Below are 25,513 nucleotides of genomic sequence, written 5' to 3'. Positions count from 1 at the left end.
TGGGAGATTAGGAATTCTGTAAGCCTCAGTCCAGGGAAATTCAGGGACCAGAGACAGAGGAAGGAGAAGCAACTCGGTGCCCCCAGAAACACATGCTGCTGACCTCACGTTTGACCACCGGCTGCCAACTCTCCAATCCTTCCCCCTGCCATTTTCTCGTAGGGCTTTCTTCACACTGTCTACATGGAGCGGAGTAAGAGCATTTCAGCCTTTCTTTAGAGGCTTTTATGACTCAAGGACAGGGGATAAGCATCTTGAGGGCACATGGTAAGGAGCTGGAGGTGCCACAGGGCTAAGATTTCTGTCCCAGCTCCACCCTGCAGGCTGGGTAAGGACCCCCGAGGCTGCCCTGCCTCAAGTCCAGCCTGGGCAGCTTCACCTCCAGCTGTCTTCTTCATCCTGCTAAACTCCCTCTGTGCTTCCTCTGCAGTTTTCATGAACACGGCCATCCCCATTGCAGCTGTCCTCATCGTAAGTGGATCCTTTCTCCATCTCCCATTGTTGGGGGGTTGGTTGGGGGCAGTGGGGACTTCTGGAGTGAGAGATTCCCAGGGTTTGGCCTTTCTGTACAGGGGCTTCAGGAGCTAGGTTCAGCAGGGGCACTGAGAACAGGGTCACGGATGGCAAGTCTGTCTGTATATGGAGCTGGTCGCTTCTCCACACCCCATCCAGGCAGACAAGACCTCTGCCTCCCAGCCTGGAAGACCCGATGCCTAGTCTCGAGAGCAATTTAACTTTCTTTAAAAAAGTGCCATCAAACTTCTTCATTATAAAAGTGAGAAACGTTTTTGTAGAAATGTTGGGGAATTCAGAAGGGAAAAGGCAAAGAGAACTTAAATCACCCATAATCCCACTGGCAACAACTTCAGTGTATTTCTTTCCAGTCTTTTCTTGAGTCACAGAATACAGCATTTTTACAAAAATAGGATTGTGCTTCACACGCAGTTTTGCAACCTTTTTAAAATTTAAGACTATGACATGAACAATTCTCCATGTCATTAAATATCACAGTGGTGGTTTTCTAAAGCAATTTTGGCCAAAGCTGTGTGGGAGCTGAGTAGTGAGGGCCAGCAGCACACCCCTCCAAAAAGGCCACACGCCCACAGCCCCTTCTCTCAGGACTCCCATCCTTGGCTTCTGTGACTGCTGCGGTTCTTTAAAAAGATGCATTTCTTTCCCCCGGGGCCGGAGTCCCTGAGCTGTGTCAAGTTCACAGCCTGTCAGTCACGCTTGGGAATTCACTTTCAACATGACTTATTGGGCTGGATCCCGGCCTGGCTCTTGGGGAACTCTGGGTAACAGAGGCTACCGAGCCAAGCCAGGTAGCCGGAGGCTGGGGGGCACAGCTGAGGAGGTGGTTTTGTAAATAGCATGTTTACATTTTCTGGCTGAGGACTGTTGTCTGAGTGGGCAGAGCTGACCTAACCTGAGGGCTCCTGGTGTTCCTGCAATGAAGGAGGCAGGGCCAGGAGGGACGGTTCCATGAGATGACTCTGAGGATGACAGCATCTCCAACCAGAAGTTCCCCTGGATCCCTTGCTCCCCGCTTCTGGTTTCCTTCCCCGGAGACTGAGGCCCGCCAGTGTGGGAGGGGCCCGTGCCCTGAATCCTGCTCTGCTCTGTCTCATTTGTGCCTCTGTCCACAGACCTTTGTGGGCCACGTCAGCTTCTTCAGAGAGGCCGACTTCTCCCCCTCGGTGGCCTTCGCCTCCCTCTCCCTCTTCCACATCCTGGTCACGCCGCTGTTCCTGCTGTCCAGCGTGGTCCGGTCCACTGTCAAGGCTCTGGTCAGGTGAGAGGAGGGGTCCAGCCAGGGCGACAGGCTGCTCATGTGTCAGGCCCAGGCTCGCTCCGGCGACCACAGCAACCACAGCTGTTTGGTCCCGGGACACGCCTGCCCGTTGCTGTGGGCTTTGCTGAAGCTGGTTGTGGTTGGTCAGAGGGACACAGTCCATGTATAGCTCCCCTCTACACCATCCCTGAGAAGGACTAGCCAAATTTCTTACGTCCTCCAAGGAGAGGGAACTCAATGTCACCTTCAAGACAACTCCATAAAAAAAAAAAAAAAAATTGACATTGAGCCGAACTTGGTATATCCAAGTTCTGCCTTCCAGAGCCACTCAGAATGAACATCATCCCTCTCCCACATGATGACAGCCCCGTAGATGTTAGAAGGCATCCCTGAAATCCTTGTCTTCCCCAAGCTGAACACCCGTGGTCTCTCCACGGGACTTAGCGCCTTCACAGCCCCGATCGGTGAAGAGGCTTTCCCCAGGCGCCTGCACCCCCTGTCTCCAACTGGCCTGCACTCTGGGAGGCCCCACTTCAGGGCTCAAGAGCCCAGTGGTGACTCTGCCACTGTCCCAGAGGCATCGCCTTCTTGGGAGTGAAAGCCTGGAGGTAGAAGGCCGAGGCTCTGGCTGGGGAATGCCACAGCTGGAGTGTGAAGATCCCCCGAGGCCGCTGAACTAGCTTTGTGAAAGCAACGGGCAGGCGTGCCTCTGGGGAGAGCTGGCTATGTCCTTCCTTATCACCAGTGGGACCAGACAGGAACAAACGTCCTCTGTACTCAAACCCCTCCAGCCTTGTGGGAAGTGACATCCCTCTCCTGGACCCTGGCAGGTCCGAGGCAGCTGGCAGGAGGGGTGGCTGTTGGAATGAAGTAGCTGATGGAAAGAGGGTCGAGGATGGAGGGGCATAACACAGCAGAGCTGTGGTCATAGGAGAATCTCACTAGGGAGTAGCTGGCTGGAAAGGGATTAGCTCCCATTTCCAGGGTCAACTGTGTTGACTCACTTTTAGTGACATTGTGAAACTACTAATGATCAACCCTCCTCCCCCACCCCTACCCCAGCCGATGATTCTGAGTAGAACCCATATATTCAGAGGCGTTAACAGCTATGGGGAATCTCTTGCCTGACCCAGAAGCATTTCTATATAAATACTCCTCATCTCACCTCAGGATAGCTACAGCCTTTTTAAAGAAGGAGACCAGACTCTGGGCTGAAAGTGGGAACATGACACAGCCTGAAACTTTACCCTAAGTCAGCTCCATCTCCCACTCCTTGCCCCCGCACCACCCCACCAAGCTGTGTTGGAATGGGGACAGAAGGAGAAGCAGGCAGAGGCTGGCAGTCTGCTCCTTGTATGGGGAGAGACTGCGTGCTCAGAACAGAGATAGGGGTGGGGTGGCCCCAGGCTGTTGGAAATTTAAGCAAAAGGTGGGATTGTATGAACAATTCTCAAGATTCCCCAGACACCTTGCCCACCCCTAGGGATAAGAGAGAATGAATCAAGTGAAGATTCTGGAACCTCCTCTGAGTTCATAAGGAAATGCTTGGGGTGGAGAATAGCCTTTTCCTCCTTGAGTTGGGAATAATACCTCTTCCACACCTCCCCCAGCAAGATCAAATTATTTAATGGGGATTCAATTATGTGCTTATAAACCATTTAACAGTGTCCGCTGTGTAGTTAGTAGTGATGTCATGTCATGTCTGACTCTTTGTGACCCCATGGTCTGTAGCCCACCAGGCTCCTCTGTCCATGGAATTCTCCAGGAAAGGGTACTGGAGTGGTTAGCCATTCCCTTCTGCAGTGGATCTTCCTGATCCCAGGATTGAACATGAGTCTCTTGCATTGCAAGCAGATTCTTTTCTGTCTGAGCCACCAGGGAAGCCCCAACTCAATGGTTAATAGCCAATCCTAATCCTAACCTATCAGAACTCCGATAAAGCCCAACACCAACTATCCTTCAGTCTAATAACCAGACTAACCAACTAACTTTAACCCTAAAACTAGTCAGTCCCTCCTAATCCATGCCCTAACCTACTCCAGCTGACTAGTCAACACTAATAACCCTAGTAACTCCTATTGCCCCCACAGAATGGCCCTGGTCTGTCCCCTCCCGTGTGGGCTTTGTGGGGGCCACAGCTGGAACCTGAAGTCTTCTCAAAACTGCTCTCTCAGGCCTCGCCCTCCTCCCTCTCCCCTCCTCTCTGCCCCCCGGCAGGGTGAGGGGTGTCTGCACTTCCTCTGCAGCGTGCAAAAGCTCAGCGAGTTCCTGTCCAGCGCAGAGATCCGTGAGGAGCAGTGTGCTCCGCGAGAACCCGCGCCCCAGGGCCAAGCCAGCAAGTACCAGGCGGTGGTGAGTGCCCCCCTGCCCTGCACCCCCACCCCGGTGTATTTCTCTAACGCCTGCAGCTCGAGCCCTGCTGTTGTCCTGCCTCAGCTTCCTTGCACAGCTCCCAGCCCCTGGGCCCTCACCTCCTCTAATCAACTCCAGCCCCTCAAGGTTGTGAACCGCAAGCGTCCAGCCCGGGAGGATTGTCGGGGCCTCACGAACCCACTGCAGAGCCTGGCCCCTGGCACAGATGGGGACGCCGACAACTGCTGTGTCCAGGTGAGTCCCAGACCCTGCACCCCCGCCCGGCCACCCAGCACCATGTCCACAGGGAGCACAATGCCTGAAGGACCAGACACCTGTGTCCTGAGCCCTCTGCCCTGGATGGAGGTCACCCTGCCTGCCTGTAGTGTCCATGGGAGCCCTGAGACCAGGGCCAGTGCTTCAATCTCCACCAAGTGGGGGGACCTGTGGCCATCCTCTGGGGAGGGTGCCTCAGGTAGAGGTCTGCATGAGAAGGCCATGCCCCAACTCCCCTGCCTTGGAGGTGGACTGGAATCAGTGTGTGTGTTTTTTTTTTTTTTTTTTTGCTTTCATGGGGGAGGGGAGGCAAGACTATTCACACCAAACTCAGCTGCCTTTCTGTTCTCTTCTGGTCGGTGGGGTGCCCCTAATGAAGATCATTGGAGGCTTCTTCACGTGGACCCCCGATGGAATCCCCACACTGTCCAACATCACCATCCGCATCCCCCGAGGTATGACCCGGCTCACACCTCCATCATGGTCTAGGGGTGTCCCCCTTAGAATCATGTCTGAAGTGCCCCCTCCCCATGTTCCACTGAATGACAAGGAGAGAAAAAGAAAAATCAGGACCGATTGAGCAGCTGCTGTACGTGCACTCTTGGTGGGTGCTCTGGGGTATGAAGGCTAGAGAGGGGCTGGGCTCCTTCCTCGGGGAGTCCAGGTGCTTGGTGGGAGAGCAGCAGCAAGGACAGGGCAGGACAGCGGGGTCCTGATGTCAAACCATCTGTTGCAGACAGAGTGGGTGCTTCACAAAAGGAAAAGTGATCCCCAGTAGCCAGGGAAGGCGTTGTGAAAGAGCTGGGGACTCCGAGAATGAGCAGGGTCCTTCAGGCCGTGAGCAGGGTAGACAGTCGGGCAGAAGCAGCAGCTTGAGCAAAGCATGGGAAGGAGAAGGATAGGGTGGCCTTTGTGGGGACCAAGAGGCACTGAGTTCACACAGGAGAGCACTGGAGAGAGACGTAGGCCCTCAGGAAAGGGCAGGGAATTAGCAGTAGAAGGACATGGGGAGCCAGATATAGGGTGTGGGTTTCCAGAAGGAAAGGCTCAAAGGAGGAAAGGACTCCCTGGGGATTCTAGACAGGAGAAGAGCAGGTGGGGGCCCCAGAGTTGGGTGTATCTGCTGCCTGTCTGTCTGGGTGGTAGTTGTTCAGACTCCCTCTGGCCTCTGCTCCCCCTGCTGCCCTCCCTCCCTGCAGGTCAGCTGACCATGATCGTGGGGCAGGTGGGCTGCGGCAAGTCCTCGCTCCTCCTCGCCACCCTGGGGGAGATGCAGAAGCTCTCGGGGGCCGTCTTCTGGAACAGGTACTGTGTGCACCTTCCGGGCTCAGTCAGTGGAAGGACAGCGGCAGGTGGGCAGCCCTCCTCGCAGCCGTTCTCAGTGCAGGGTGCATCATGCGTGTATTGAGTGTGTTCCACAAGCACTTGGTGAAACCAGTTACTTGTTACTCTCGTTACCATCATTAGCATTAGCCCTCACTATGTGCCAAGGACTTCCCTGCTGGCTCAGATGGCAAAGAATCTGCCTGCAATGCAGGCACCTGGGTTCGATCCCTGGGTCGGGAAGATCCCCTGGAGAAGGAAATGGCAACCCACTCCAGTATTCTTGCCTGGGAAATCCCATGGACAGAGGAGCTTGGCGGGCTACAGTCCCTGGGGTCACAAAGAGTCGGACACGACTGAGTGACTAACACTTTCACTATGTGCCAGGTACTTTGCTAAGTTCTCTGCACACACTATTTCATTTAATTCTTACGAAAACCAGCAAGGTGAGTACTATTAACAGATCTCATTTTGGACAGAAGGGCCAAACTATTTGCCCTAATTCACCTACCCAATTAGTGGCAAAGCTGGAATTCAAACTCAGTTCTGTTTGACTCCAAACTCCATGTTCACTCAGCTGCACTGCCCCCCAGCACGGGGATCCGTAACATGAACGTTGGTTTCTGGCTTGGTCATCAGCAAAGCTGATACAGACCAGTCAGTGCGTATTTCAAGGAACCAGAGATAAATCAGGCAAATGTGGGATTCTGGGCAAAGATCACTGTCTCAATTAAAGAGCCGAACCCCAGCCTGAGTCAATCGTGAATCTATTATTTATGGCTATCTATTTCCCCAAAGCACTGGAAACTAGTTGATTAAAGATACATAAATGATAAAAGCTTTTTTTTTTTATCTAACATTTTTTTTCTGTTTTTTTTTAATTTAATTTATTTTTTAAACTTTACATAATTGTATTAGTTTTGCCAAATATCAAAATGAATCCGCCACAGGTATACATATGTTCCCCATCCTGAACCCTCCTCCCTCCTCCCTCCCCATTCCATCCCTCTGGGTCGTCCCAGTGCACCAGCCCCAAGCATCCAGTATCGTGCATCAAACCTGGACTGGCAACTCGTTTCATACATGGTATTTTACATGTTTCAATGCCATTCTCCCAAATCTTCCCACCCTCTCCCTCTCTCTCAGAGTCCATAAGACTGTTATATACATCTTTTTTAAAAGTAAGAAAAGAAGAGCCAAGAAATGAAGAGGGTGGGAAAGCTGTTCAGAAACCTGGGCAGAACACGGCTACTGCAGTCAACATGTAACCTGGGTTGGAGTCCCCCACCCTCTGCCCCCCAACACCTCCCTGCCCCCAAGTATCCAAGAGAAAGAGGGATCTGATCAAGGTTTCAGGAATAAAAGTTGAGGCCAATTCAACAGAGGACAAACTTTCCCTAGCAATCATTTCTAGGGGCAAATTAGCATTCAAGATGTCAGGTTTTTTCACCAACTTGAGAGCAGGCTGAGCAGAGAGAGAGAGACCTTGGGACAGGCACCCCCATTTCCTGCTTTTCCAAAATGCCCCTGAACAGTGCACCCAACAAATGGCAAGTTTCCTTCCTCAACGGGGCTATGGGCTGGCAATGAGCTCCTTGGGTTTCCTATAACTTCAGACTCAGGAACCTAATTCCACTGAGAATGTGGTGCGTCTTGGGGCACAAGGTCTCTGCTTCCATTCCCCATCTTATTCAGGTGTTCTCAACACAGCCTGACTGGAAAGGTCCAGGCATTGGATTGCCAGACCCTGGTGCCAACTGCCTCTCAGGGCTTTGGAGGGAGGAGCCACTGGCTGCCTGTGTATATCTGTGACAGGAAGACAGGAAACCCCAGGGAACTGTGAGCCAAACAGAACAACTGCTAGTCACTGCGCACCCGCTCTGCGCAGGCCCTTGGCTAGGTGCACAAGATTACTGTGTAAGGTACTTTATTTACTTCATTGTCTTGGTCAGTCTTCACCAAACTCTATGAGGCAGGCAGTTCTCATTATCCCCATTTAACAGATGAGAAAACTGAGGTGAAGCAAGTTGCCCTGGGCCGCCCAGCTCTTAAATGGCAGAAGTGGAATGTACACTTAAGTAGTGCTCAAGTGCATGTGCTTTCCACTGTGTGCTGAGAGAGAAGGGGCTGGAGATCAACATGAAGAAACAGCCAGCCTGACATTCAAGGCCAGCAGCCGCTATGGCTGTGATGCCCTGCCCCCCGACCCCAGCAGAACCACCACATTGCTGCTCACAGCTCTGTCTGCATGGACACTCACTCTCCTCAACAGGCAGCTTGGGCCCTACATCCTGGTTCTGTTTGAGGCTCAGGGAGGATCTCATGTCTCCTGAAGCTACTTTGTGGCTCAGTTTCCCTCCGAAGCATAGCGAGCACGTCAGGGTAGCCTGCAGCCCACCCTGAGAAGCTGTGAGAATTCATTCATGACTCAGCTTGTGCTCTGGTTTCTCTGCATTGGTGTATTTACTCGCCACATGTTTATCGAGTGCCTGCTATACGCCAGACCTCAGGCACAGCAATAGGAATGCAAAGATCATGAAGACGTGGCCCTGCTTCCAAAGGAGGGGAACAGATATCCAGTGCCATGGTGCCACCTCGTGCCACCATCAAGCACAGAGGAAGAGTGAACTCTGAGGTCAAGGGGAAAAGACTCATGTGGACATGGTATCTGAGTTTTGAGGGAACCTTGTGGCTTCATCAGATGGAAGAAGCAGGGGTGGGAGGGGAAGATGTTCCAGGCAGGGGTATCAGGGTGGGCAAAGGCATGCTGATGTGAGAGGATGTGGTTCTGGTACCTGGAGCAGTGGGTGTGGGAGGCGCTGGTGAAGGTCAGAACTGAAAATGTAGGCTGAGCTGAGGTCAGATACCTTGTGTACCAAGCCCAGAAAATAAGATTTAGTCTGAAGGCTGTAGAAGAAAGGTACTGATGATACAGGATGAGGGATGGGAGAGAGAGAGGCCACAGGAAGGGAGACCAGCCCCGAGCTCATTACAGTAACTGGAAGAAAGAGTAGGCTGGCCGGACATGGCTCATTGGCTTCATCTGCTCTCAGAATCCTGGCTTGTACACAGCTCTGCCTGGCCCACCTACGCTGGGCAGTGAGTTAAGTGTAGGGGCTGTATGTTGAGGGCCATTCTCCGTTACTTGCAGGAGCTCCATGCCTCAGACCTTGGGCCCCAGGTCTGCAGGGAGATGATGCACTTGCAAAATGAACCAAGAGCAAAATAGCATTTGACCCAGCAGCCCCTCCCGAGGGCCTGCCTGTTTGCAGCCAGAGGTGAGGGCGATGCCAGGTTGCTCCCATATTTTTTTTTAATCCATACCAGGGCTGAAACCTGATAACCAGGCAGCCAGAAAGAGTCCCAAGAGGCCCAAGGTAGGGATTTGGGGGAATAGGAGGCACACAACAGAGAATGCTCTGGGAGACGGGTTTGTGTGTGCACCATTCTTTAATTCCTTCCTTGAAAAATATGAGCAGTACTGCTGAGCGCATAGGATCAAAAGTTCAGGAGGCAGGCTGCCCTAGTTCAAATCTGGACTCCATCCTTTGGGAAATTCTGTGACCCTTCTGCACCAGTTTCCCCTTATTACCCACGGAGTTAATGTGAGGCTTAACCTGGCACATACCAAGTGCCCTATAAATATTAGTGTAAATATTATTCTTTGACAATGTATTTCTATGCCAGGAAAAAAATTCCCCTATTGCTCTTTAATTATACCCCAGCCTGTCTCCCAGGAGAGACTGCAGTGAGCTCCCTGGGGACAAAGATCATATCTTATTTGTCTCTCTGTATCTACAGTGCCATTGCTAAATGAATTCATTTGCTAAATGAATGAACTGGGAACAGTTTATGACCTTTAGGAGACTGCCATTAAATACGTCTTTATGTCTCCTTCCCACACACCTTGGCCCAGGCTGTTTCCCTCACCCATAATTCTACCACCCAACTTTTCCACCAACATTTAGAATGTACAAATCCTCTTTGTGTGGCCTCATATCGCATGCTTGTGTGTCTGTCTCCCCCAGGACACTGGGCTCCTTGGAGGTGGGGCTGGAGGGTTATTCCAATGCGGTGCCCACACGGGATGTGTATTTTGTGAGCCACTCTGTGTAAGCTACAAAGGAGAAGACCTGGCTCCACCCTCAGGGGGCTCACCAGTCTTAGGTGGACAGAAGCCTGTGGGGGCCCCCGGAGTCCAGGGGTAATGCCCTGAATTCCAGGCTGAAGAATTACTGTGGCTGCACTGAGAAGATCCCACACATCAGCTGCTGGGCTCCAGGTCTCTGGGAAAACTGTGCAGCTTTCAAAATTCCCTCTAATGATACTTGCCTGCCCCGGCCCAGCTCTGTGCTCTGATGCACCATTAACCTGGAATTTGCAAACTCTCTCCTTGATCATTAAGAGAAAAACATTCTGATAAGCGGTCAAAATTAGCAGATATACTCCAGTGAAGTTCTTTCCTTGGAAATAAAAAAAGAGGACCATTAGTGTCCACAGTAGATTGATTTTAGATGTCCCCCGGGAGCCAGCAGGAAGCAGGGATCCGAGAAAAACTTAGGAGTGGGAGAAAGAGCCCAGCTCCCCACCAGGAACTGCAAACTGGCCTCAGTGGAGCTCCCTGCTGCTCCTGCCACCCGCTACGGTGTGGGCCCGGGCCCTGCTTGCTCTCAGACACTCTCAGAATATTGCTGCCTTGTGGTGGTTGGGTGTGAAGGCTGCTTCCTGAGACGCCTGATTCCCCAGGGGTGAAAAACGACTCCTCTTAGATTTCCCTGGTGGTCCAATGGTTAAGACTCTGTCTTCCAATACAAGGGGTGTGGGTTCAATCCCTGGTCAGGGAACTTAAGATCCCATATGCTTCAGGCTGTGGCCAAATGCAAAAAAAAAAAATAGACTCCTCTCAGCATAGCCTTGTGATCCATCTGTTCATACAGTCCCTGGAGCCTTTGGGGAGTTAGGTCAGGAGCTCAGGGACACCCCAGGTTTCCTGGAGAAGGCAGTTGTGGAGAGACGATGGGCAGACAGAAGGGGCGCTGTGTAAACGTGTCAAGCCTGCCTTGAGAACGGGATGATCTCTGGTTGTCGTTCTCACTCTGCCACTCAATAGCTGTGTGACGTTGAGCAGGTTATTTCACCGGTCTGAGCCGTAGTTTCCTCATCTGAACAATAGCAAAAACCCTTTCCTCCCTCAGAGATTTGGCATTGGGACCCAGTGACCTCAATTGGAAAGGGCATTGTGGGTGAAAGGTTATATTTCAGAGCAGCAATAAGTATCTCTGGGGCGGGATGTACGGACCGTGGAGACCTGTAAGTCCTAATTTGCCCTTCCAACCTCAGTCCCCACAGCTTTCCTCTGTGTTTATTGTTGGGGGTCTTAAGTGAGTGTTGGGGCCTTTGGATTCCTCCTCTGCCTGCACCTTTGAAACCAAGCACTGAGCTGAAAGGATGGTCTCCCCACACCCCTAACTCCATCGCTCATTCTCAAACCCCATCCTCATTTTTCCCTCCAACCAACTCTGAGATGTGCTGTTAATACATTCTCCCAGTGTCACGGTGAGGCTCCTACCATGACCTCAATTTTATAGGTAAGGAAACAAAGCTACCTAAGTAAAGGGACTTGCCTAAGATTTCACAACCAGTGAGTAGAGAAGCCCCTCAGATACAGACTTTCTAGCCCGTGTTCCTTCTGCTTCTCTCACTGCCTGCACTCTGCTAGCTCCTCCTCCAGCCCGGAATTCCCTCCTTCCACTCCCAGTCTCAATCCTTCTCTCTTTGAGGTTCCATTCACCTGTAACTTCTATGAGCCCGTCCTCACTTTCTCAGATTTCTTCCTCCTCCAAACTACTTGTAAAATATACATTTGGACTTACCTGGTGGTCCAGTAGTTAACACTTTGCCTTCCAATGCAGGGGGTCCTTGGTCCTTTGATCCTTGGTCAGGAAGCTAAGACCTCACATGCCTGGCAGCCAAAAAGCCAAAACATAAAACAGAAGCAATATTGTAACAAATTCAAAAAAAGACTTTAAAATAGTCCACATCAAAAAAAAATCTTTTAAAAAAGTATAGTTTTATCTGATTCTAAAAGAATGTACATTGAATAAGAAAAGAAGGAAGTGTAAAGAGGGCAAAAACCACCTAATATGAACACAAACAATATCCACCACCCAAAAGTTTCCAGTCTTTTTTCTGCATATTTGCATATGTGTTTGTATACTTTTCTCCCAAAGTTCTATAGCACTTTCTTGCTCCTACTTTTCTTTTGGCCTCTATAGCTTTCTGACTTCTGTACGTGTGGGATTCACTCTGCCAGTCCATGAGCCATTTGAGGGCAGGCTCTGGGCCATGATTCACGTTGGTGTGCACACAGGGACCCAGCTCACAGCTGGCTGCAGAGAAGGAGGAGGGTCAGAGAATTGGAGAGATAATCTTCTTAGCTCAGTGTTTGGTCCCAAAAGTGCAGGCAGAGGAGGAACACTCCTTTAAGAGCCCAGAAGTCAATGGGAGGAAGTGCATGCCGTGTGTACCCTTCTTTACTTTTCAGATTAAGACATACGTACACAACGAGGAGGCTCATTCTAGGAAGGCTGGAACTATGCTGGAAAGAGGAGACGATGAACCTGGATTCACACCACAGCCTCCCTTCTTCCTAGCTCTGACCTTTGGGTACATCAGGCAAACTCTAAGCCTTGGTTTTTCTGTAAGATGGAAAACCTCTTTATAGAGTTGTTGTGAGGATGAAACCATGGACACAAACAACCGCACACAATGCCTCACGTTGAGTGCTAGCCCCCCTCCCTTCCTTCCTCCCAAATAATTAAAGATGTCTGTTATCAACCTCCATTTATAACAGATCTCCCATATGCTAAGCCCTGTGGGGGCTAAAAAAGATGCTCTTCCTGCCTTAAAATCCCACTGGGGATAAACGACTTACACAGGGACTTATTAGAGGGGAAAGAAGTCCATTATAAGGGCTAATTGAGCAGCCCAGATAATGATGCAAACTGAGTTAGAGCCGAAGGAGCGCCCTGTGTCCCAGGGTCCTTGGGGAGGCCACAGATTGCTTCCCTCTGGATAAACAACAGCCTTTGCAACTCTGGAAGCAGTCAAAGCAGAAGACTGCAGAGATAAGCTTCTCTGGGCTGTGGACGCAGAGTTAGAATTTGGAAGCTTGGGTTTTTTATCTGTTTCATGTTACCAGCTTGTCCACAAATCACAGCAATCTGATGATTAAGCAATACAAGTTAGGTTGAGTTGAGAGAATGAAGTGAAACTAATAAAGATCGAAGAACAAGATCATAGGGAGTTGGTGATTATATATCCATCAAGGTCTCAATTAAGTTCTGCCCCTCAGCAGAGGACAGAAGAGAATTTCAACTGTCTTCTTCCCATCCCTGTTTCTATCCATCCTGATTTTCCTTGCAAGAAATTTATCAGAGCTATGGCCTGGGTAGTCATAGTGAGGCAATATAACATAGTCATTAAGAGCATGGAGCTTTGGAATCAGACAAATCTATTTCCTCTGCTATTTGCTGGATGTGTGACTTTGGACAAGTTACTTAGACTCTCAAAAATCTCCTTGTCTTTAAAGAGACTTTCCTTGTCCATAAAGAGACCTCTTCCATATGGTTTTTTTGAACTTTAAAATAGATAATAGTATTGCAGTGCTAAACTCCGGTAGATAGTGAAGGCCAGGGAGGCCTGGTGTCCTGCAGTCTATGGGGTCACAAAGAGTCAGACACGACTGAGCAACTGAACTGAACTGATTGCAGTGCTTATTACTGTGCTTGTCAAGATTATAATAAATGTTAGCTGATTTTATTAAAGTAATATCTGCATGAAAACAGAACAGATTGATTTTCCCCAAATGTGCATGTCAGATGTACACACTTCATTGGCAGAAGGTTGCTTCTGGAAGGTTGGAAGGTGGTCTGGGGCAAGAGAAAGAGCACTAGCAAAGTTGGCACCAAAATTCAGGTCACTTCACAGTGTTTTTCAAAAAAATTTTTTTACTATAATTCACAGTATGAGATGCATTTTATATCACAGTCTGCTACATTTATGCATTGATAGGCAAGAAAAAATTTTACACAAAGAATACACATCTTGACCACATGTGGTACAAACTGGTTTTGGGGTGGGGAAATTGTATGTTGGTTTGTTTTAGCGCAGTTGCAGTTTACTTATTTCAGACCCTATATTGGGTCCCAATCCACAGTTTGAAAACACTGTATGAAATGATTATGACCTTGGGAAAGTCACTTTCCCTCTCTGAGCTTTAGTTTTCCCAACTAAAAGTCCGTCCTGACACCAAGCCAGCCTCGCTGCTGCTGGGAGTGGTGCCAGGAGCACTGATGAAGCCCTTGCTGCTTGGAGGATGCCCATCCAGGGCCTGTGGGAGGGACAGACGTTGAGAAGCCACTTGGGGACACTGGGGATGGGTGGGAGGGGTGGGGATTGTGGAGGTTGCTTCTCCCCAAAGACACAATGTGATCTAAATAAAGGCAGTGGGCAGGGGAGAAGTAACTGGTGGTGTTTTTTCCCATTTGTGCCCCAGCAGCCTTCCTGACAGCGAGACGGGAGAAGACCCCAGGTACAGCCTCGGGACTGGGTTGGAAGTGGGTCCCCAATAAAGGGAAGGAGCTTGGGGGGATTCCCTGGTGGTTCAGTGGTTAAGACTCCACACTTCCACTGCAAGCGACACAGGTTCAACCCCTGATCAGGGAACGAAGATCCCAAATGCCACGCCATGTGACCAATTTTTAAAAAGGAAGAAGAGGGAATACAGGGGAGGAAAGTAGTTTAAAAAAATGGGGGGGGAGGGGCTAGGCAGGGTGTGTGGAGCGGGGAGGGGTGCTGAGTATAGATTCAGGGCTGTATAGTCCACATACACTTAGAGACATGAAGCCCTATAATACGTGAGGCATGCATTCTCAAAGAGGGAAAAATCTGGTACTGGAGAGGAAAAACTTAGATATTCCAATGTTTTGTGGCTCTCCAAAGGGCCACAGTATATAAGCAGACATACAGTAGATCTGTGGTTTTAAAATTTCATAGAGGATAGAGTCAGAAAGCGGATTAGTGGGAAGGGAGGAAGGCGATGACTGCTAATGGGTATGGCTTCTTTCAGGGGTGATGAAGATGTTGTGGATTTAGACAGCAGTGGTGGGTGCACAAACTTGTGAATATAATATTTTTTTTAAACCCACTGAATTGGAAAATAAATGCGGCAGAGAAAGGACAATTAGAAAAAATATGTCTAAAATGGCCCTGGGGTGATCCAAAAAAAAAAAAGTTGAGAGACAAAGCTATAAGGAGAGGAGGTGGTTATCCCCGAGGCCAGACAGGAAATTCAGCCTGTTGCTTTATGTTCTATGTGCTTTATGTTCTGATTGTCTAAAACATCCGAGTGAAATAGATTAATGTGGCTGCAAGACCTTCAAAACCCTCCCTAAGCACACTTCTTTCAAGACAATCGAGACACACTGGAGGAGGTGGGAAGTCAGGACTGGGAAGGTTGACTTGACCTTGTAAATCAGTGTAAGTGTCTGGCCTTCACTCCCCAACTCCACAGAGGTTTCATATCCCCACATTTTCTCTGCCGTTTCTCCCACCTTGTAACCAAGTGCCAGGGCCTGATGACAGCCCAGCCTCTCTAGCCATAGTGACCGTAACTCTTGAGCCAAAAAGCAGACCTCACAGTATGTGACAAGTGTGAACACGTGGACGAGAGCAACAGGGCAGAATATTTGACACCGGAGCAGCTGGGGTCCGTCTAGGCCACATGGCCACCACAGCTGACCCTGTCCCTCTGAGTGAATCTCCTAGGCTCCACGGTTGTCTTCTGGGAATCACACTTGGAGCGCTTCTCAGCCCTGCAGGTGCCACCCTGAGTTGCATCAGCTGTGGGTTCCCACCCCTAGACTCGCAGGCACCCATGGTCCCACCCGGGCTGGCTGCTGTCAGAGTACACTCCCTGCTCCAGCTGTCTGTGCAGCCGTGTCAGCCCATGAGCTCGGCCAGTGCATCCGAGCCCTGGCTCAGAGGCTGGGTCTGCAGGAGCCATGAGTTGGGCCTCAGACTCCCCTGACGTAGGAAGAGCCCCACCACTGTGAGCCTACACCCAAGGTGCCTTCGCTCCACTCTCCCTTGTAATTTCACACACCCCGATTGTATTCAGGCAGTGGAGGCTCCCCAGGGGGACCTGTGGCATTTGTGGCTGCAGACTCCGTCTCAGGTGTTATCAAGGTCCTCGTGCTGGGTCTGAAGGAGCTGAGAATGTCTATGGCGTGCTCAGTCCATGCGGGTGAACCCTGAATGTATATCTTTCCCTCCCTGCTGCAGCCCCGAGCGGGAGACGGTGGCCTACGCAGACATCAGGTACTGTGACCCTGAGCACTGCCCCCCAGGGGAGACTTCCTCAGAGGGGCTGTGAGGCCTGAGGAGCCACAGAGTTCAGGAAGGCAGCTCCCCAGGTCCAACCCAGCCTCAGAGAAGGCCAGGGAGGGGGCTGTGCTTCACAGGGTGGCTGGGAGACCGCTGCTGCTTCCGGGCATCAAGCCCTTCACACCAGATAGTTTTTATCCCTGTGGTCATCTTTTCCTTTTCTTTTTCCTTTTTTTCTTTCTTTGTCTTCAGAAACCATACCACAGTAAAAATGATTTCCTTAACAGTGCTCTTTTTAAAATTTCCATTTAGAGAGTTAGCTGCTGACATCAAAGTTGAGTGGTTTGAGAGCTACGCAAGGAAGGAGGAGATCAGGGTTCAAGTATTCACTTAGTTGGCTTCTCCCAGGCTCTGAGTAGACCTGGGAAGGGGAATAGACTGCAGAGGTGGGACAGGGAGGGGTGGAGAGCAGGGAGGGGTTGAGGTCCCATATCCCCCAGTCAGCTAAGGCCCAGCACCCAACCCTGCCTCAGACCTTGGGGGATGGAGAGGCCACCAGGAGCCACACGCAGAGCAGATTCTTCGCGGCGCCCCCACCCTCTAGTCCCAGTTTTATCCGTCAGCTTGATAACCACCTCTGACAGTGACCCCCTGAGAATGCCTCCCCTCCTCCTGCCCTACTTTTTCCAGGAAGAGAGGCCCAGTGGCCTATGCTTCTCAGAAGCCGTGGCTGCTAAATGCCACCGTGGAGGAGAACATCACCTTTGAGAGTCCCTTCAACAAGCAACGGTAAAAGCCTCCCAGAGGGAGGCAGGCTGGGGGAGGGAAGAAATTGGTCATGCTTTAGTCTCCCTCCCCAGCCCTTAAGCACAGCCAGCTGCCTGCTCCTCCATCCATCTCCCTCACCCTGCCATCCTGCTCTCCAGCCTGCTGATCGGGATTCCAGCCTGTTCTATAAGGTCCATCTGGAAATGATCCAGATGTTCTGGACGTCGGGGCAGTCCAGCTCCCGTGGTTGAGGGTAGGAAGGGAGGGAGGTGTGTGCACACTGGTGCCCCCTCTTGAGGTTGGTGAAAAGGCTCCTCCAGCGCTCTGCCCTCTCCATTCTCGTGATTCCCCGCCCCCAGCTCTGCAGCTCACACACAAATCCCTCCAGGGCTAATGACCACTGACATCCATGGACCTCTTTCCAGAGGCTCTTGGTATTCATGATTTCTTCTAATGCTCACACCAATCCCAGTAGGCAGGTACTATTATTATCCCCATTTTATAGATGAGGATACCAAGACTCAGGAAGGTTAGGTAAATTGCCCAAGACCACCCAGCCAGGAAGTGACAGAAATGGGTTTCAAATCCATCTTCTAACGCCCAAGTACCTGTCACCAAGACACTCTGATGCCTCCACGCACTCTGGCTGGCACCCACCCAGACTGAGAGCTGACCAGGGAAGTGTGAGGGGAGTAGGCTGGGCAAATATTTGAATGGCCATCATCATTTACTGCCTCAACAAACCAGCAGTGATTTTTCCCTGGCAGTGCCCCAAGCGTGGGCTCTGGCTCTAGCTTTTCCCACCGCACAGGGGCCACAGGCCCTCTCTTGTCACTTACATGGCTATTTGCTCCCATCCAATTTCATCCTTCAAATATTTAACTTGCTCCAAGATGGTGTCAGGTGCTGCCCTCAGCTCTTTTCGAGCTCACGTGGTGTTTGCTCACACCCATCAGGAGGCCCATTAAAGCCATCGCTCATCCTGGCACAGCTGCCTGGAGGGTAATGACCCTCTACAAAAGCTCAGGCCCACCTCTGGCCAGGCTGCTCAGCTGTGTCCCCACCCCACCCCACTGCAGGTACAAGATGGTCATTGAAGCCTGCTCCCTACAGCCAGACATCGACATCTTGCCCCATGGAGACCAGACCCAGATTGGGGAACGGGTTAGTAGCAACCTCCAGGAGAGTTACTCAAAGTTGGGACCCTTGGCCTCCCCTGCTCCCCACCCATCACCATCACCACGCCCCGAGATCGTTCTTAAGGAGAGCAGGGAATGCGAAATGAAAGAGGGGTAAGGCTGCAGAGTGCCTGCCATGGGATCAAAATGATCTCCTTTAGCCCTGGGCTTGTGGCTGTCCTGGACAAATTTCCAGTCTTGCTGGGTGCAGAGGTCAGCTTAGCACTTTCCCAGGCTGGGGAGGACTTGACCTCTCTACTGATACCCCGAGTATGTACTGAGAGCCTGCCCAGCACTGCCCCGGGCTCAGGGTTATTCTTCCTGTTCCATCCTCAGGTGGGGCCCTCCTCCATAAGCTTAGATGAATAGGATTCTCCCATGGCTGTCCTCCTGGTGTGTGATTTAAATCCCCCCATCCTAGGGCTTCCCTGATGGCTCAGTTGATAAAGAGTCCACCTGCAATGCAGGAAACCCTTGTTCAATTCCTGGGTCAGGAAGATCCACTGGAGAAGGGATAGGCTACCTATACCAGTATTCTTGGGCTTCCCTTGTCTGCAATGCAGGAGACCTGGGTTTGATCTCTGGGTTGGGAAGATCGCTACCCACTCCAGTATTCTGGCCTGGAGAATTCCATGGACTGTATAGTCCATGGGGTAGCAAAGAGTCAGACTTGATTGAGAGACTTTCACTTTCCTCTGTTCTGGTTTTCATGGGTCAGATGATCCCTAGCAGCTACATGATGAATTGTCAAAGGCCTAGGGATCATTCTCCCCACTTCTGAATGAATTTAGTGAACGTGTACAAGTTCCTCCTCTCGACCAGATGAGGAGGGCGCAAAGAGGTGAATGAAACCAAAGAGCTCACGTCAAGTAGGGGCCTGGACAGTCTCTGCTGAAGGGCTGTGCGGGCCTGACCTTTCCTCCCCTTCGGCGGCAGGGCATCAATCTGTCCGGTGGTCAGCGCCAGCGAATCAGCGTGGCCCGAGCCCTCTACCAGCACACCAACGTCGTCTTCTTGGTGAGTACACCAGCCAGCAACTTCCTTGAGGTCCTCGTGTCTGGCTGCCCCCTTGGCTCAGACAGACAGACAGACAGACACACACACACACACACACACACACACCATTACCAAACAACATCCCTCTCCAGGAGCAAACTTCTCCTGCCAGAGATATTACCTACTGATCTTTTTTTTTTTTTTTAAATTTATTTATTTATTTTAATTGAAGGCTAATTACTTTACAATACTGTAGTGGTTTTTGCCATACATTGACATGAATGAGCCATGGGTGTACATGTGTTCCCCATCCTGAACCCCCTCCCCCCACCTCCCTCCCTCCCTACTGATCTTATTGATGGAAAAACAGAGACAAGATTAGTCCAACTGATCAATGTGGACGTCACACAGCTCTGCAGTAGGCACGAGGGGAGATGAGCAGTAATTATAGGCCCCTGCTTTGTAGCACATCCCCAACCTATTAATACTCATTTAGCCCAAATATAAGAATCACAAATACCTGGAAAGTGAGTTGCCATTTCCTGTTTCAGGCCCAGAGCAGACATTGCTAATTGATCTCAGTTTTCTCTCCCATGAAAACTGAACTTGGCCTCAGAATCCTTCTTAACACAGCACTCCAGGTAACCTCTAATAATCAAACATGAGATAAAACTTGGCTGTACCCGCCCTCCTTCATGCCAAGTTCTGTGTGGTGTGCCTTAGTTGATATTGAAGAATTCCAAGACATAGCCCTTGGCTTCAGAGGTTTAGAATCTAATTAGGGAAACAGAGCTCACCAGTACTCAAGAGCCACAGCCCACTTGAAAGCCAAACTGTGTGACAGACTATGAAGGGCCTTGTCCGGGGAGACAACTGTGAGGACAAGAGTAATCAGGGAGGGCTTCACAGAAGAGAGTATTAAAGAATGAATCAGTTAAACAGAAGGAAAGAGCGAGCCATTGGGACAGACCGCTGGCAGAAGGACTCTCAGTTCTCTGATCCTGGCTTTATTCTCCACCCCGCCACCTCCCCACTAAACTCACTGCATGATGGAAAGGTTCACAGTGTTGGTTACCATCTGACACAGGCATAGCATTTTACAAAGTACTAGCTTATTCATCATCCCTTGTGAGCTTCAAACAACCTTGTTAGAGAGGAATAAAGTGGATACTTTAATTTATTTCAGCTAACTTTTAAGCTCCTACTCTGTACTAGGCACGGGCACAGGGGATATCAGTTCTTGAGGGCCCCATGGTCCAGGCTAGACAAATAGCTATCAGATCTGACTTCCTGCAGGGTATCACTGGGACAGAGGGAGGGAAGACTAGGCTCAGGTATCAGGAAAGGACACAGGAAGAGCTGGTGCTTAGGGGAAGTGCTGAAGGATGAGTAATAGTTCACCTGACAGACAAAAGGCCGATCAGCACTCCAGGCAAAGGGAAAAGCTTGGGCAAAAGCCTGGAATGGCAGATTCCCTGGAAATCAGAGCATAGGGAGCTTTTACAAGACAGATGGGAAGTGAGGTTGGAAAGGAAGACTGAGCAGGTGGGAAAGGGTCTGGATTAGGGTGCTAAGGAATTCGGACGTAATAGACTATGGGGAGTCACTGGAGGTTCAGGAGTCAGGAAGTGCTTGTGATTAGACCTGTTTGAGAGTGATGACTGATAGCCCATTTTGAGATGAGGCAACTGAGGTCCAGAGAGGTTAGGTACCCTGTCCAAGGCCACACAGCGGAGTGGTGTCAGTCCCTAAACCACAGCATGTACATCCACTGTTTTTACATCCACTGTTACCCACCCCCATGCTTGCCCCTGTTTTCTCCCATCTACCCAGGACGACCCCTTCTCAGCTCTCGATGTCCATCTGAGTGACCATCTGATGCAGGCCGGGATCCTTGAGCTGCTCCGAGATGATAGGAGAACAGTGGTCCTAGTGACCCACAAGCTACAGTACCTACCACATGCAGACTGGGTGAGGGGCCAGCAGCGGGTCAAACTGTGGAGGGCTATGGTGGGAGAGGCAGTTGGGTGTCTTCAAAGGACTCCATCAGATGTCTGAGCAGCAATTGCTGAGGGTCACAGAGCAGAAGAGAGCAGCGCTGGATGGCTTCACTCAGGCTTGGCCCATCAGGGAGACCTGGCATAGTCCAAGTGTTTGGTGTCACCTAGAGTTGCAGACATCTGCATCCTGACCGGGGGCCCCATGGGTGCACACAACGTCAGCACCAAGAAGTCTCAGAAAGAAGCAGATACTCAGTTCCTACTTCCATTTCCTACCCAATTTGATGACTCATTCCCCTGTCCTTGGGGAGTGCTCATGTGGACAGGAGAGCATCTTCCTGCCCACTAGTGCATCAGATTCAAGTTAGGATCAAATGGGAAATATGGAAACAAACATTGGCAGTAGTAATAGAAACGTCAGTGTTATCAGTAGAATGAAATATCACATCAGTTAAATCCCCATATTCCTCAACATGAAGACAGTAGTTATTTTTCAAATACTTGGAAAGCATTTAATTCTTAAACTGGAAATCATGTGACTTTTAAAACTGGGGCCTTGCCTGACTTGTACATAAATTTGTCTGTGAAAATGAGGCCCTTCCTAAGCTTCAGGTCTGTGTTAAATGCCCCTGATAATTTCCCTCAAATAAGTCTTCCTTCTACATGTAGTAAGGTCTTCCCCTCTGCTATGAATAAAAAGGAAAAAGATCCAGACTTTTCAGAAAAGCTATTAAAGCAGAAAAAATGCAGGGGGCGGGGGGTAGGGGGGAAATTCCAGATTTTAAAAATAGCTATTAGAGGAGGTACAAGTTTGTGTCTGAGTTTCTGCAGTGACCCTGGTGAGACAATTCAGGACAGTCCTTAGTCCAAAGAAGGCAAACACAGAGGTGCCTGGTTCCTTAAGTGAACAGGACTTTGAGGCATCAGCCCTTGAACCCCAGCATGGGGTGAGTGGGAGTGAGAAGAGCAGGTTGGGTTTCTGAATTAATGATGGGTCTACGTGAGTATAAAGCATTGACTGTTTCAAATAAAATACATTTTATTGATCTCAAAGGGGCCTCCCACATTTAGACCAACAGGTGCTTTGCCAAACACTGGTGGAACCTGACAGGCCTGATGTGAGGAGGAGTTAAGGGTAATGAGCTGTTAGCTCATTAAGTGCATGCAAACAGCTGTCATTGCTGGAGTCCTTGGGGATAACCAGACAACTTGACCAGGATGCACTGATTTGCTCTGCAAACCCTCCTATCAACCACGGGGCAACCATTGAGAACTACCCCTGAGATGTGACAGATTCTAAATCCTGGAGTGTCCTGCTGAGGGCAGTGGGTGAGCGGGAGCCATTTGTGGTGGGGAAGGGATGTGTGCTCTGAGCACACCCATCTCAGACCCCTCGGTCAGGCAGGAGTATGACCTCCACTCCCCCGCCTCAGCCAGCCCCCCACCGAGTTTGTTTTTGCCTTTTTAGATCATCGCGATGAAGGACGGCACCATCCAGAGGGAGGGTACCCTCAAGGACTTCCAGAGGTCTGAATGCCAGCTCTTTGAGCACTGGAAGACCCTGATGAACCGGCAGGACCAAGAGCTGGAGAAGGTGGATGTAGCCTGGGGGCCAGGCAGCCTGGCCCCTGAGGATAAGATTCTGCTAGAACCTGAACTCATAAAGGCCTTCCTGCCCTCATTGGCCCTAGGAAGCCCCCAAAAACACATACAAAAGACATATGTGGGAGCTGGGCATGAAATTGCTCCTACTAGACAGCCAGTACCTGTGCCAGCTACCCAAGGCAGAGTCAGGCCAATGCCTTCCCCATGTCCCGAAATAGTCAGATACCATTTAGTTACAAAGCTTCAGATAACCAACTCAGACTGGCTAAACAAAGAGAAAAGGGGGGTGGGGAGTTAAGGATTTACTGGCTCAGGAAACTGGAATGTCCAGTGATGCTATAGCTTCATGTGGAGCTGGATCCAGGTGATCAAGCAATATCATGAGGGATCTAATTCTCCCCACCCCTTGGCTCTGCTTCTCTCACACCAGCTTCATTCTCATGGAGGCAGTGAGGGCCATCGGCATCTCAGGCTTCCATTCTTCCAGGTCAGCAGCTCTGCCAGAAAGACAGTGCCTGTTTTATGATAGTTCAGCAAAAGTCCCAGGGCTGACTTCTGTTGGTCCAGTTTGGTCAGGTGCCCATCCTGAGCAAATCACTGTGGTCAGGGATGTGGAATGTGAAGACTGACCAATCCCGGGTCACATACCGACTCTGGGATTCAGAGAGAATGATAAGCCCACATGAATCACAGAGACAGAATAAGGGAGAGGTGGTCTCCCACAGGGATACTGGGATGCTAGTAGCTGATGCAGGGAAAGGAGTAAATTCTGGCAGGCAAACATGTGTCCATCTGGACCATCCTCCAGGCAGGGGCAACTTGATAACTGCCAGTGGTCAGCACCAGGGGCAGTTCCCCCCTACCCCCCTTCCCTTTTCCCCTCCGCACACCCTGAGGACGTTAGCCAGGCCCCATCTATCTTTCAGGAAACCGTCATGGAGAGAAAAGCTACGGAGCCACCCCAGGGCCTGCCCCGGGCCATGTCCTCAAGAGATGGGCTCCTGCAGGATGAGGAAGAGGAGGAAGGTACAGGCCATGGGACTGGAGTGGAATCATGGCCTGAGGTCTGCTCCACCGTGAGGAGACTAAGGGTTGGGGTTCCGGGAGTGGGGAGATGGTGTGCCTCTGATGCATACCTTCCCCGCTGTGCACCTCAGTATCCCCATCTGTAAGTGGGGCTGATCCAACCCCTGTTCTCTTCAGAGGGGTGTGCAAGGTGACTCCATAAGGGGGTTCTTCCACCTGCAGAGGAGGCGGCCGAGAGCGAGGAGGAGGACAACCTGTCGTCGGTGCTGCACCAGCGTGCCAAGATCCCGTGGCGGGCCTGCGCCAACTACCTGTCCTCGGCTGGCACCCTGCTCCTCTCGCTGCTCGTCTTCTCCCAGCTGCTCAAGCACATGGTCTTGGTGGCCATCGACTACTGGCTGGCCAAGTGGACTGACAGTGCCCTGACCCTGAGCCCCATGGCCAGGAACTGCTCCCTCAGCCAGGTGGGTCCAGCAGCCCCAGTGCCAGAGCCAGGGGATGGGGAGGACTGAGCACGGGCCACCCCCCACAGGATGCCAGCCTCGTTCTCTGCCAGGCCCAGGAGTGTTCCCTCAATCAGACCGGCTACGCCATGGTGTTCACGGTGCTCTGCAGCCTGGGCATCGTGCTGTGCCTCATCACATCTGTCACAGTGGAATGGACGGGGCTGAAGGTGGCCAAGAGGTTGCACCGCAGCCTGCTGAACCAGATCATCCTGGCTCCCATGAGGTAGCCCTCTCCCCTGGCTGTGCCTGGCTGTGGGCGAGTCATTGTTCTCTGGGCCTCAGCTCTCCCATCTGTAAAATGGGGATATATCAATACATACAATCTCTATTGCAGGTCGCTGGATGTGACTCAAGGACATGGGGTGGGAAAAGCCCCCTCCTTGGAGCAGAAAACAGGGAAACTGTTATCTACTCAGCTAGACAGGGTGCTAGAAATGTCACAGAGTTAGCTCATCTAATTCTCACAACAGCCCTTCAAAGGGTCTGCGGGCTCTGCATGAATGTTTCCCCTTTCTAGGCAGGTACCACCCCCGGTTCAGCTCTCCCCTTCCCTGCCTCTCCTTCCTCATTCAGCCATTCTGCAGGTTCTGACCCTAGGGACACACGGTAGTTATTCTAATCCTCTGTAATGGGATCAATCAAAACCCCAAAGGCTGCTTGGTGTGAAAGACGGTTAAAGCTGTCATAGCCCGATTGGCTGCCAACTCAGTTTACAAACCCAGCAGGCAAACAGGCTATCTGATCCCTCCTCATCATCCAATCACAATCTCCTCTCCAGTTTCATGATCAGTCTGTGACCCACAGACACAGCCTCCAAGTTTACTTATCCTCTATTTGTTTCAGATCTGTGGTTCTGAAATTCTCTGGTTGGGGTTGGGCTGGTTCCGGGTCACAACCAGAGTGCTGACATCTGAAGTGACTTCGCAGGGCCAGCCAGCTGACAGGCTGTCCCCAGGGCCCGGCCTCTACCCTCCCTGCCCCATCCCCACCCCCAGGAGAGTCGTCTCTCTGGAGAGAACTCTATGTCCCCAGGAGGACAGCTGCTGAGTGAGGCAGGCCCAGTAAGAAGCAGAGAATGGTGGCAGTGGTCACACATGGGCTGGAGGGTCAGAGAGGCTGTGAAGGGGCTAGCATCCCTTTGGGCAGCCGTGGGAATTCTCAGGGACACAGGCCAGACACAGGCAATCATCCTGGGAAGGCAGACCTGGGGATGACTCCAGAGATATGGAAACAAAAAAATAACTACCCTCCTTCAGTAAACAGGAAGGAAATCAATACACGGATGAGTAACTGTCCTCTGATCGC

General features: G+C 51.0%; 1 protein-coding gene across 4 annotated transcripts in view; it reads left to right on the top strand.

Annotated features, from left to right (window-relative positions):
* Positions 1-25,513, top strand: part of ABCC8 (ATP binding cassette subfamily C member 8) — an 81,003-nt gene that overhangs the window by 43,238 nt on the left and 12,252 nt on the right. For 3 of the 4 annotated variants that reach the window (XM_044929580.2, XM_025266719.3, XM_025266721.3), the window contains 16 exons: positions 431-471; positions 1,647-1,792; positions 4,039-4,144; positions 4,283-4,399; positions 4,800-4,875; positions 5,620-5,725; positions 14,301-14,336; positions 16,088-16,123; positions 16,820-16,918; positions 17,977-18,061; positions 19,012-19,092; positions 20,905-21,042; positions 22,540-22,665; positions 23,603-23,702; positions 23,925-24,166; positions 24,259-24,431. In XM_044929580.2, coding sequence (XP_044785515.2) covers positions 431-471; positions 1,647-1,792; positions 4,039-4,144; positions 4,283-4,399; positions 4,800-4,875; positions 5,620-5,725; positions 14,301-14,336; positions 16,088-16,123; positions 16,820-16,918; positions 17,977-18,061; positions 19,012-19,092; positions 20,905-21,042; positions 22,540-22,665; positions 23,603-23,702; positions 23,925-24,166; positions 24,259-24,431 — 1,708 coding nt within the window. The remainder of the gene's footprint in view (positions 1-430; positions 472-1,646; positions 1,793-4,038; positions 4,145-4,282; positions 4,400-4,799; positions 4,876-5,619; positions 5,726-14,300; positions 14,337-16,087; positions 16,124-16,819; positions 16,919-17,976; positions 18,062-19,011; positions 19,093-20,904; positions 21,043-22,539; positions 22,666-23,602; positions 23,703-23,924; positions 24,167-24,258; positions 24,432-25,513) is intronic. The other variant, XM_025266720.3, reaches the window with a different exon arrangement.

Source organism: Bubalus bubalis, chromosome 16, assembly GCF_019923935.1.
Source record: "Bubalus bubalis isolate 160015118507 breed Murrah chromosome 16, NDDB_SH_1, whole genome shotgun sequence".
NCBI classification, from domain to species: domain Eukaryota; kingdom Metazoa; phylum Chordata; class Mammalia; order Artiodactyla; family Bovidae; genus Bubalus; species Bubalus bubalis.
The sequence above is the reverse complement of the archived record's forward strand: the minus strand, read 5'-3'. Positions and strand labels throughout refer to the sequence as shown.